Here is a 13914-nt window from a genome sequence, read left to right as displayed (position 1 = left end):
ATATTCACCATAAGGTTAACCTTCATATACGAAAATAAGAGCCAAATTTTTCTACTTTTTTCATTCATTTTATTTAATTGTTTGTAATTACTCGTGCATTTCAAATGTAATTAAAGTCATTTAAAGCCCCTTTCAAACTCCTATATTTATTTCTAAGCCAACTGGATTATGTTAATATGATCCTCGATTTATGTCCTTATAATATATTAGGGAACGTTCTACATCGATTCACATTCCTAAAAATTCTTAATGGATATTTAAAATACAATTTCTTAGTTTGTAAGATCCAATTCACATTCCTAATTCCGTAATAGATTTTTTAAATCCAATTTTTTTTTAATTTTCAAGATCCAGTTCACATTATTACTTCGAAAAGGATATTTCAAATCAAATTTTTACATTTTTGAGATCCAATCCCCATTCCTAATTTTGTAATGGATTTTTTTAAATAAATTTTTTTAATTTTTAAGATACAGTTCACATTCCTAATTTCGGAATGAATATTTTAAATACAATTTTTAAATTTTCGAGATCCAATGCACATTCCTAATATCGTAATGGATTTTTTAAATTCAATTTGTAAATTTTTAAGATACAATCCACATTCCTAATTTCATAATGGATTCTTTAAACTAAATTTTTTAATTTTTAAAATCCAATCTACATTAATAATTCGTCATTAATATTTTAGATCCAATTTTTAAATTTTCAAGATTCAATCCACATTCCTACTAATTCCGTAATATTTTCTCGTAGAGATCCACAGCGCTCGGGACGCAGGTTTAGTGGGTAGCCTGGTGATGGTGGGCGGAGGCCACAGCTTGGGCTCCAGCCTCGGTGTGCTGAGATCCTTGCCCGAACTCGGGGTCACCGGGCTCACTCTCACCCACACTTGTCCCACTCCCTGGTCAGTTGGACGTAGATTACTGTGTATTGTATAACTTAATTATAATCAAAGCAATACTCGTAGTCACTTGAATTTATTGTTTAACATCACTTAACTTGGGTTTACTTAACTTGACATTACATAAGTTAACTTAACATTACTCAACTTAACTTACTTAAGTTGACTCAACTTAACTTAATTTAACTATAATTAACATAAAGGAAAGGCTAAAGAGGCCGAACCTACGGGAAATTTAAATGTTTAGTCGTAATTAGTCTTTTTGCTACTTGATCTCGGCTTAACTCGATCATTTATAACTTTTAATTGTTATGGCTGAATTTTAAAGTTAGAGAATACTAAAATTTTGTGTAATTCAAATTTACCTTCGCTTACAAATGCCTAATCTTTTTATTTGCAATTTATTCCTAGCTTTACCCTGAATTTCAAATGTCACTCGCTCACATCCTCAACGATTTGCATAATAATGATAAAACTTCAAAGTAATATTGAGCCGACACGTGAATTTGCATTTGGTATTCAGAATTTTGGTATAAAAAATACCCTATTGTTCCTCGTCCATTCAGGAGTAGACTGAAACTCGAGTTTAACCACCACGATTTTATATGTTCTAACAATTTTCTGCTATGAACAATCACTACTCTAATGATGCACTGCTATGAACCATCACTACAACTCTAATGATGCCCTGCTATGAACCATCACTCCTTTAATGATGTCCTGCTATGAACCATCACTCCTTTAACGATGTCCTGCTATGAACCATCACTCCTTTAACGATGTCCTGCTATGAACCATCACTTCTCTAATGATGTCCTGCTATGAACATTCATAGGAACAGGAAGACACACTTCCTGTTCCTATGCAGTCGTCCGTAGTTTATCAATATAGTTGTGCGCTATGCGCATCTGCGTATGTCGGTTTACATCTCGCAATTTTTATACTAGGCTGGCGGAGCATGAAGGAAGGAGTTTTAGAACAGGAAACCGGCTTGCGTATCCCCCTCATTCAGCAGTACGCGTCCATGCCGAGCAATGCAACGTGCCAGTGTTCGATAGTAATTTTCGAATTTTAGCCTCCACGACCGGTGTTTCCGACTTGCGAATTTTAGAGTCTCTTTATATTTTTAAACAAAAGCCTATTTTAAATGCCACTAATAGTTCATATCCCCTCGAAATTGTAAATAGATAGGTTTGTGTCCGTGTTTGCTTCATTCTTGTTTGTTTCTCATTTGACGATTTATGCTTCAATGTGAACTTATTGCTAATTGTTTGTACCTGTGTTTTAGGTTTTGAACTGATGATGGAGCTGGTCTCTGAAACGTTTTCCTTTTTAAGAAATGTTGAATTTTCTGGCTATTTTCTTTGCTTTTAAATTTTTGACCATCACTCCTTTAATGATGTCCTGCTATGAACCATCACATACCCATAATGTCCTGCAATGAACATTCACATGTCCATAATGTCTTGCAATAAAGCATCACTTCTATAATTATGTCCTGCAATGAACCGGCACTATTCTAATGATGTTCTGTTAAGCTGTTATGAACCATCCCTCTTTTTATGATGTCCTGTTATGAACCATCACATGTCCATAATGTCCTGCAATGAACATTTACATGTCCATGATGTCATGCAATGAAGCATCACTACTCTAATGATGTCCTGCTATGAACCATCACCTGAACCATGCACTGCAATGAGCCATCACCTGAACAATGTGCTGCAAAGAATCTTTTCTTTCCTCAGGGCTGAGAGCGCGACGTCGTCAGATCAGCCAGCCAACACTAGAGGGCTTACGCAGTTCGGCAAGGTTAGATAAAGACCCCAACGTAAGCCTTACATAGGATGAACTATTAAATAAATCCTATTAACTATTATCCTATTAACTATTAAATCCTATTAACTATTAATAATTAACTATTATTAAATCCTATTGAATGAACTATTAAATAAATAATAAATAATGCCAACTCTCTGATCGTAGTCTTACTTCTCATAAGCGTAATACATAAATTCAATTTAGAAGCAGAGTGTGTTTTCTGCTGTGGATATCGTTTTACTCAAATTTTGTTCAATTTCCAATCAAATTTATTTATAAATGCATTAAACAAACAAATTAACAGAGAATTGGCTACGTAATACAGTTAAAAGAATTTGAGCGCTACGTTTACAGCAGCAACGCAGACAAAAAATTTAAACACAGTTGAATTAAATATTCATGGAAGCCGAAGAAAAACTGATATAATGATGTCCTGCTATGAACCATCACCTGAACCATGTTGTGCAAAGAATTTTTTTTTTCCTCAGGGCTGAGAGCGCGACGTCGTCAGATCAGCCAGCCAACACTAGAGGGCTTACGCAGTTCGGCAAGGTAAGATAAAAAGATCTCAACGTATGCCTTTCATAGGATGAACTATAAAATAAATTGTTCAATCTTTAATGCTAACTTTCTGAACTTAGGCCGGCTTCTCAAAATCGTAATGCAAAAATGCAATTTAGAAGCACTGAGTGTGTTTTGGTTGTGGATATCGTTTTACTCAAATTTTGTTCAATTTCCAATCAAATTTATTTATAAATGCATTAAACAAACAAATTAACAGGGAATTGGCTATGTAATACAGTTAAAAAAATTTGAGCGCTTCGTTTACAGCAGCAACGTAGGCAAAAACTTTAAACACGGTTGAATTAAATATTCATGGAAGCCGGAGAAGAACTGATGAGTTCACAAGAAAAAACTGTTCCCAAGCCACAAAGCCACAACTAACAATTTTTCGTCCGCTTGAGCGGAGTTCCCAGAAGGTTTTTGTGGACTGCAACAATCCATTATACATTTTTGTTGTGTTTTTTTTTTTCGTCCATTCTGGCGGGCGTTCAGGTAGAATAGCGCCATTTTTTGCCGCTTTGAAGATATTGTACAGGTTAACAAGAAAGCTATTTTCTTTGCTGGTCCTTTGCGCGTTTGAAATCAGAACTGATGGTGGTTTCGCATCATTTGTGTTGGATTATATATTAATATTATTATATATATCCATGTATAATGTTTGTTGTGAGTTTTGGAGATCATAAGCTTATAAATTCGAAGAGAGGGTTGCTTCAAAATTACTTTCCTTTACTTTTTTGTGCTTTTGTATATTCAGTGAAGTTATTGCTATCCAATTAGATTACTTAATTTAAAATCTTCATTCAACACTAGCGTGGTTTTATTTGATATCATGCAATCGCTAATAACAGCTTCAAACGTAATCTCATCGCTAAGACTTCTTTGAACTTTACTTTTTTAACTACGAATGCTTTCAGAGACTAATTGTTCATCTTTTACAGCTATATTTAACTATGTGTAAGTCATTTAATTTGATAAACTGCATTCATTAAATTGAACGTCATTTCATTACTAGAGTGCTTACTTTACAAAACCGTATACGATGTCTAAGCGATAGCATCCAAACTTTGGATATCACCACTCGGGAACTGTATATTGTATTACTAAATTAGAGCAAGCAATTGTATTAATTGTGACAATGGACTTCCAAGATTCCAAATCTATATTGATTGTTTGATGAGCGATGTACCTGTATTAACGGAAACTATTCATTACGCGTTATGTTGTGAGGTCTCTCCAAAGTTATTGACATTGACGTTGTCAATGCATTCATCATTGGCGAAAGTGGATAGATCTATCAATATTATCATCAAGATCGTATGGCTATTTTTTCTGCTTGTGTGCATTTAAATGATATCAATTACACGTGTGATTATGCATTTTCAATGGTTTAAATGACAAAATTAAATTTGAATTGAGTTAATATAATAAGATTTAGGTTTAATTTAACTTGAACCACCATTATGGCTGTGATTGCAAATGGGAATTCAAGAAATTGAAATTAAGACCTGAATTTACAAATAAAAAAACAAAAAGCATGAAAATAAACTGCGAAACCTTCCTGTTCACAACCTGTTTTTCCTTTTTTTTTTTGAGTTGTCGCTAAAGAATCGCCATCATTTTCAACGCTTACACTTGAGTTATGACTGGGTTATAAGAACGTACGCGGAAAGCCAGTGTAACAGTAAAAAGTTTAAAAAATATAACTCAGTACTCAATGCAGTGAGCGACAGAGAGCGCATTTTCTCATCGATGAAAACGTGGTCACGGACGGACAGCCGGACAGAAAGACAGACAGACAGACGGACATGGCGAGCACAATAGTGCATTTTTCCCATAAAAGAGAAAATGAGTTAAAAACACGTTCCCGAAGCCTAATGTCACTCGATGTTTAACCAGCAGTTACACTTTCTACTCTCAGGAACAAAGTTACCAAAGTATCACAAAAGTCGAGACGAACTGGTGCTTACCTTGCAGGGCGCTCGAGATTCTCTCGAGATGGATTCTCGAAGAATTTAGTACGGCGATATCCTGCCATTGGTCTCCTTCAAACAGAGTGCTCCGACTTTTTTGGAACTAAGGCTATGGATAAATTCTCTAACATTTTCCTGAAAGTATAACACTTAAAGAAAGATTTCTCTTGGAGATTGACGATCATGGCATATATCAGCGCGGTTAATTATGTGTATACGGGACGGGTATCAACTGCTACATGTGTCATGCTATTTTTACCCGAAATTAATTTTGAAATTCAGATACTAGAAGCCCCATAGAAAGTTCCCTTTCAAAATACTAGAGAGTACCAAGAGCCGGATCGACAAGGGTTCTTCACATTTAAAGAAATATTGATCTGGGCCCAATCAAGCAGGGTTTCAGAAGAAAATATGATATTATTTTGACTGACATTAAATTTGACGGCCTTAAAAAATTAGTTAACATGATGAACCGTTCAAATTAAAGTCGAACTTATACGTCAAATAGCTCACAGTATTTTTGCTCGCCTAAATTTTCTGTTTCGTTCGGATTCCGATAATTGAACCAATTTACCTTATTGACAATGATTTTTCGGCTCAAGGTTAACATTCACTATTGACAGAAAGTTCGAGGGGCAGGTTCGTTCCTTGTTCAGTTTCATCAGTCAGTAATGGGTTATTAATGATATATCATCTGTAATAGGATATTATATATCTATCGGTAAAGCGATATTTTATCCCATTATATCCATAATAAAGATTTGTATATCGTTATATCCTTCAGTACTGGATTGTTGTATGCCATTATACATCAGTAATAGATTCTTGTATCATATCATGTAATCCAGTAGTAAGTTATAATTTTCAATTTTAATTATAGCAATTATTTCTGTCACTAATAGTTTATTATATAATCATCCCACTAGGACTTGGTAGTGGAGGTCAGTAATAGGTTATTGTATCACTTCATATAAGCTAGTAGTAAGTTATCATTTTCAAATATTTCTGCCACTAATTAGTTATTATATAATCATCCCACTAGGACTTGGTAGTGGAGGCCAGTAATAGGTTATTGTATCACATCATGTAAGCCAGTAGTAAGTTATCAGTTTCAAATACTTCTGCCACTAATTAGTTATTATACAATCATCCCACTAGGACTTGGTACTGGAGATGAACAGGCTGGGCTTGCTGGTTGACGTGAGCGGATCGTCCGCGGCCACTTCACGGGACGCGATGTTCGTCTCCAGAGCGCCCGTGATATTCAATAACGCCTTCACCAGAGCCAAGTGCCCAACCCTCGCTCCCACCGCTGTTGACGATGACATTATCAGCCGGCTGGTTAGTTCGTGATAAATGATGAAACATATGGTGTTGATAAATGGTGAAACATACAGTGACAATGGTGCGTAAATTTTTCGGAAAGAGGCTGTAAAATGAATAAAAATTGCAAGAAAATAAAATAAAAGGGAGATAAAATAAAAAAAGAGGGATAAAATAAAAAAGAAAGATTGTAAAAAAAGATCCAATAAAATATTATAAGGGGAAGTTGTGATATATTAGGTGTCAGGAACTATGCAGTCCAGAGGGTACGTAAATTTAATTCGTTGACTAATCAGCATTAAAAAGAGCATTCTGACATGATAATGTAACTCTGTAGAAAAAAATAAAATGCTGCAGTGTAGACAAAACGTAAATTCAAATTCAATTTCTTTAATTCTTAAGAAAGCACTAATTTTCCACGCTAATTAAATGCTAGATAAAGCCATTGTAGTGAATAGTAAATTTAGTTGGAGGCATTACGGCATAATAAACTCCTCGAAATTTCCTTGCAAATTATCAAAATTTGTGTTTTTTGCTGCTAACGCCTTCAATGTTCCCCCAGCATTAAACACCCGTTTAGAACGTCTCCAATAAACAATAGGATTTTAAAGTGTTGAGATTTACCCCCAGCATTAAACACCCGTTTTCAACATCTCCAGTAAACAATATGATTTTAGCGTGTTGAGATGTTCCCCCAGCATTAAAGAACCGTTTTCAATGTCTCTAATAAACAATAGGATTTTAAAATGTTGAAAAAAATATGTGTAAATTTTCCAGTCTCGCAACGGAGGCGTTGTGCTCGTGTCACTCACGCGAGGCAGCAACGGATCCCAAAATTCGTGTGGGCACAACCAGAGCGTCGCGGCTGTTCTAGGTAAGCTTTATAATAACAAATATAATTCTACATGATTATTCTCAATGATGATCCAATTTAATAAATTCGTATTTATTTAAGTATGAATTCCAAATGATTATTTTATACACCTTTAGAAAGAGAAAGATTCAGGGTACTTTCAACAGATTTATAAATGTTTAATATGTCCCCCTTGTGCTTCACGGCAAATATCTAATCTGTAGGCAAACTCGTCCCATACACGAGAAAGCATATCTTCTGTTACTGAGTGCACCGTAGCAGTGATACGGTTCTTCAGATCAACCAGGGCTGCTGGTAGAGGCTGGACGTGAACAGAGTTGCTGGTAGAGGCGGGACGTAAACAGAGTTGCTGGTAGAGGCGGGACNTACAGCATGTATGTTGATAATTGAGTTTCCTTCCATATGTATGAGATGGATAGTAACATTACTGCATTTTCTAATCCAGCAACCAATATAAAATAATATAATGTAATATAATATAATATAATATTATATTATATTATATTACATTATATTATTTTATATTGGTTGCTGGATTAGAAAATGCAGTAATGTTACTATCCATCTCATACATATGGAAGGAAACTCAATTATCAACATACATGCTGTAACAGAGGCCATTTTTACAGAAGTCGTGCAATTTATTTAGTTCATTAATTGATCTAATTAGTTAACAGTTATGATAAATACTGAATCTTTACAACTGCAAAGTGAACAAGTAGGCAAATTATTGATTATTTCCAATATACTGCATATGGTAACTATTGCCTGAATTTGTGGTTTGTGTTGTTATGATTAAATTATTTTATATATTATATTTGAATTATAAATTATATGACAATGACTGAGATTTCTCCACCACCAGAACATATAAATTACATACGGAAATCGGCTGGCGTTAAACACATTGGCATTGGATCCACAGATGAGTAAGTATAATGAAAAAAATTCATTAAAATTTGAAGAGAAAAATAAAATTATCCAACTAATTTTTTGTCCAGAAAATTAATCGTCGAAAATATGCCTAAATTTACATTAGTGTCTAATTTTTGTGCCGCGCAAATTTAATAGCGATGAAGTGGTTAATGCTGAATAAATATTGAGACTCAATTTAAATCAAGTAGGGAATTGGTGTAAACTAAAATACTTATTTTAGGCTTCCGGAGAATAAGAAAAAATTCTGTATATTGTGGACTGAGACAAGCAGTTCATGTAAGTCATTCTTCACTTTGAAATCACAAATTTTACTATGCGGACTTTTTTTTTCGCTGAAAATCACATTGTCTTAAACCAAAATGTAATTTGTTTCAAAAATCTAATATTTCATGGAAAATCTAATTTTTTGTACGGAAAATCTTATATTTTAACTTGAAATCACATAGGTATTCTCACAGGAAAAATCTTATTTTCACCGCAAATCTCATATTTATACCGAAAATTTCACATTCTCACCGCAAATCTCATATTTTCATCGTAACTCTAAGTTTTTCACCCTCAACTGTCCAACATTTTCCAGCAATGTATTCAAATATTTCTTGGTGCAGTCCAGCTCGCTACGCGCTGCTGGTCGCAGAGCTCATGAAAGACCCGAGCTGGACGAGTTCTGACCTGCACCAGCTGCTGGGTGGTAACCTGCTACGGGTGCTGGATGCTGTACACCAGGTATGCCTGGGCCAGAGTAGACTATAAGATGGGACAATTTCGCCTGATCATAATGAATCATAAATTCATTTGGTGAAGGTATAACTCTGCTATTTAAATCATAAATGACAGATAATTTCGCCTGAAATCCTAAATTCATTTGGTGAAGGTATAACTCTGCTATTTAAATCGTAAATAGCAGAGTTATATACGATTTAAATCGTAAATNAAAATAAGCATAGTCAGGATACTGCCCCACATAAATGCTGCACTTGGATGAAAAGAATTGCTGGCAGCGGTGGTTGTGGTGGTGTGTGGAGGTGAGACAGTGCTGAGATATAACCAAAAATGGCAATGTTATAGGTGCAGCTACACTAGTGGCATTACTTGTAGTTTTTTATCGTGCTTCATACATAGTTGACAAACATAGTTTCAAATTATCGGTAATTGTTAACTGGTCCCTTTTTTGTCCAAGTAAACCTTAATGTGAAGCGTATGATTAGTGGTAGATCATCAGCTCGTCCTAGATTATTTGATGGATTGATAAATGTTCATTATGAGCAGTTTTGTTAATGTCAACAGCAACGTGAGTTCGTCTACCTAGCAATGCACATTTTTGCTTGTGTGGCTCATACAAACCCATTTTAGCTCGGCGAAGGGGCATATCAGAGCTACGAGTGTGTAATAACACTCTCTCGCGTGTGTTATATGTACGTAATATCAGTGCTATCTACGTGTAAGAACGTTTGTGCGTGCATGTAAGAAAGTGTGTCACTGTTTGGACAATACTACCAATTCATCTTCTGAGTGATCTGTGTAGTAACGTGCACTGTCTGTGTTGTTTCTGCAGGTCAGAGACGAGATGGCGAGCAACGAGCCTTCAGAGGAACTAATCCCCATCCACGATATCAACGATCGCTGGCCTTGCCGCTATAAATTCGGCAGTCTGCCCTCCAGATAGCAAAGCTCTTGAATCCCATGGAAAAAATAAATGATTCTATGATACTTGTACTGGATTCAAAGCTACAACATGGAATTTATCATCACATATAGTTTTTGTATAAAGTTATATAAATAAAATAATTATATAAAATCGTCATCGGTATATAATGGCGTATGAAGATTAGTAAAGAGAAATATTTTTTGTGGTAACTTCGAAGGAACGAATCGAAATTCCTCTCCCATAACGAAGAAAAAATTGTCAGGCTTCTTCCAAAGTCGGAGTCAGACTTTCTTTCATCTCCTTGTAACAAAATAAAATGAAGCGAGACATTTTTGTTTTGAACTAGTCTTTGAATTTAAAGCTTCCTTGTAATAGAATTCGGAAAAATGTTATTGACCATTGTGTCGGTGATATTGTACTGTATTAAGAAGTTAAATTTCAAGTTTAAAATGATACTTTATTTAGATTGATTTTTTAGCAAACTTGTAAGAGTTTGACTCTCCTTTGGTTGACATATAACCATAAATTTCAAAGAAAAATAATTGTATTAGTGGTACCGTAGAGCGACTGAAGATTTTGACCATATCATAGAAAGCTGAATTTGAATTTACGTTTTTTTCGTCGTGCTGTACGGGAGTTTAGTGAAGTAAATGGATGAAGGACTAGAAGTACAAAAATTTTTTGTACATTTGTGTTACATTACAAAATTATCTGTTACAAATTACAAGCACATAAACAGATATTAGCTGAATGAATGCAATATCATGTTTGATTATAATCGGTCAAAATAAAAACTTCTATACTGGTTGGGTTGAATAAAATTTGTACCACTCTATTTCAAATTAGATTTTATGCTGGATCGATAGAACTATACTTCCTAAAAAATTACTCATCGCAGCACGCAAATGCAAGTCACGAATCTTTTTGTTCAGTGAATCTCATTAAGGTCGAATTGAAATTTATGCAACCTTTAATTCGATAATATCATTACAGTTATAACTCTGCGAAAGTTTTGAGTGAAAAATAGAAGATTGATACAGTAAAAAAAAAAACAGCTTATATTTTCTCATTGGCGAATATCTATGGCGGAATTTTGAATGAAAATCCAAACAACTACACTATGAATACATGTTAAATAGAAAACAGGTCCACCCGAAAATATTTAGACATACAGTGCGAGCAATTTCTGGCGCAAGAAGAAAATGATCTCCTCAGCAATACGGAGCAGAATATGAGCGTGGAAAATTCTGCTCGGAGCTGCGGCTCATAAAATAAGCATAGTCAGGATACAGCCCCACATAAATGCTGCACTTGGATGAAAAGAATTGCAGGCAGCGGTGGTTGTGGTGGTGTGTGGAGGTGAGACGGTGCTGAGATATAACCAAAAATGGCAATGTTATACATGCAGCTACACAAGTGGCGTTACTTGTAGTTTTTATCGTGTTTTAAACATAGTTGACAAAAATAGTTTCAAATTATCGGTAAATGTTAACTGGTCTCTTTTTTGTCCAAATGAACCTTAAAGTGAAGCGTGTGATTATTGGTAGAGCATCAGCTAGTCTTACATTATTTGATGGCTTGATAAATGTACATTATTAGCAGTTTTGTTAATGTCAACATCAACGTGAGTTCGTCTATCTAGCAATGCACATTTTTGCTTGTGTGGCTCATACAAACCTACTTTAGCTCGACGTAGGGGCACATCAGAGCTACGAGTGTGTAATAACACTCTCGTGTGTGTCATGTGTACGTAATATCAGTNTATTTCTTGGTGCAGTCCAGCTCGCTACGCGCTGCTGGTCGCAGAGCTCATGAAAGACCCGAGCTGGACGAGTTCTGACCTGCACCAGCTGCTGGGTGGTAACCTGCTACGGGTGCTGGATGCTGTACACCAGGTATGCCTGGGCCAGAGTAGACTATAAGATGGGACAATTTCGCCTGATCATAATGAATCATAAATTCATTTGGTGAAGGTATAACTCTGCTATTTAAATCATAAATGACAGATAATTTCGCCTGAAATCCTAAATTCATTTGGTGAAGGTATAACTCTGCTATTTAAATCGTAAATAGCAGAGTTATATACGATTTAAATCGTAAATGAAAGAGTTATAAACGATTTAAATCATGAATTTATTGGAGCTGGCTTGGGCAACGGTAGAATTTTATTTTTAAAATCGAAGATTCATTTGGGAAAGGCATAATTCTACATCTATATACATAAATTAATCTGTCGAGGGAATAATTCTTCCTCTGAAATAGTGAATTCCTTTAGGGAGGCTATAATATGAAGCTATAATATGAGCTATGAAACCGCACATTCATTGAGGGAGGCCTTTTGAAGGGCCTTCGATCTTTGGATTACTATATTCATTGAAAATTTCGGTATCATTTAGATTACTAGGATCACTAATTTCATTTATAGTTTCCGAAATAATTAACTCACAGAGTTTTAGCTGAAGTCCAGATAATAATTTACTTTTGCATCGTTTTTTTCGTCGTGCTGTACGGGAGTTTAGTGAAGTAAATGGATGAAAGACTAGAGGTACGACAAATTTTAGTAAATGTGTTGTAGATTAAATAATTATCTGTTACAAATCTAAGTACATAAACAGAAAATAACTGTATGAATGTAATTTCATGTATGATAATCTATTAAAATAATAACTTCTATACTGGTTAGGTTAAATTAAATTTCTACCACTCTACATATATCAAAATAGATTTTTATGCTGGATCGATAGAATTATGTCTCTCAAAAATTACTTATCGGAGCACGCAAATGCAAGTCACGAACCATTTTGTTCAGTGAATGTCATTAACGCCGGATAGAAATTTATGCAACCTTTAATTCGATAATATCATTATAGTTATAGCTCCGCGAAAGTTTTGAGTGAAAAATAGAAGATTGTTACAGTAAATAAACAGCTTATATTCTCTCATTGGCGAATATCTATGGCGGAATTTTGAATGAAAATCCAAACAACTACACTATGAATACATGTTAAATAGAAAACAGGTCCACCCGAAAATATTTAGACATACAGAGAGTGCAATTTCTGGCGCAAGAAGAAAATGATATCCTCAGCAATAGGGAGCAGAATATGAGCGGGGAAAATGCTGCTCGGAGCTGCGGCTCNCTTGATAAGTATTGAGACTCAATTTAAATCAAGTAGGGAATTGGTGCAAACTAAAATACTTATTTTAGGCTTCCGGAGAATAGGAAGAACTCTGTATAATATGGACTGACACAATTAAGCAGTTCATATACGTCATTCTTCACTTCGAAATCACAAATTTTACTATGAGGACTTCCGTTTGTTTTACTGGATCTCAGATTGTCTTAAACCAAAAATGTAATTTGTTCCATCCAAACAAATAATATTTCATGGAAAATCTAATTTTTTGTCCCGCAAATCTCATATTTTAACAATCACACATTCTCACACGAAAAGTCTTATTTTCACCGCAAATCTCATATCATCTCTGGAAGTCTATTATTTTCACCGCAAATCACATATATATATATACTGAAAATCTCACATTCTCACCTGAAATCTCATATATCACCGCAAATCTCATATCATCTCCGGAAAGTCTTATTTTCACCGCAAATCTCATATATATAGGTACCGAAAATCTCACATTCTCACCGGAAATATCTAGTTTTCGCAGCAAATTTCATATCATCTCCGGAAACACTTATTTTCACCGCAAATCTCATATTTATTCCGAAAATCTCACATTCTCACCGGAAATCTCATATTCTCACCGCAAATCCCATATTTTCATCATAACTCAAAGTTCTTCACCCTGACCTGCCCAACATTTTCCAGCAATGTATTCTATTTCTTGGTGCAGTCCAGCTCGCTAC

At 34.9% G+C, this 13914-nt stretch overlaps 1 protein-coding gene across 1 annotated transcript; it reads left to right on the top strand.

Annotated features, from left to right (window-relative positions):
• Window positions 1-744: 744 nt before the first annotated feature.
• On the top strand, window positions 745-10632 carry LOC108666698 (dipeptidase 2-like). Its single transcript, XM_047885156.1, has 7 exons — window positions 745-907; window positions 2653-2716; window positions 6418-6600; window positions 7360-7456; window positions 8322-8385; window positions 9001-9118; window positions 9948-10632. The coding sequence occupies exons 1-7, from the start codon at window positions 801-803 to the stop codon at window positions 10056-10058; spliced, it is 744 nt and encodes a 247-aa protein (XP_047741112.1). The 5' UTR covers window positions 745-800; the 3' UTR covers window positions 10059-10632.
• The last annotated feature ends 3282 nt before the right edge of the window (window positions 10633-13914 follow it).

The sequence above is a fragment of the Hyalella azteca genome, unplaced genomic scaffold (assembly GCF_000764305.2).
Source record: "Hyalella azteca isolate HAZT.00-mixed unplaced genomic scaffold, Hazt_2.0.2 contig17103, whole genome shotgun sequence".
Lineage (NCBI taxonomy): Eukaryota > Metazoa > Arthropoda > Malacostraca > Amphipoda > Hyalellidae > Hyalella > Hyalella azteca.
The sequence above is the reverse complement of the archived record's forward strand: the minus strand, read 5'-3'. Positions and strand labels throughout refer to the sequence as shown.

Coding starts and splice junctions, on each gene's coding strand:
- LOC108666698 (XM_047885156.1), top strand. CDS start 801: ATGGTGGGCGGAGGCCACAGCTTGGGCTCCAGCCTCGGTGTGCTGAGA. Junction 6,601..7,359: donor ATGACATTATCAGCCGGCTG/GTTAGTTCGTGA, acceptor TAAATTTTCCAG/TCTCGCAACGGAGGCGTTGT. Junction 7,457..8,321: donor GAGCGTCGCGGCTGTTCTAG/GTAAGCTTTATA, acceptor CTCCACCACCAG/AACATATAAATTACATACGG.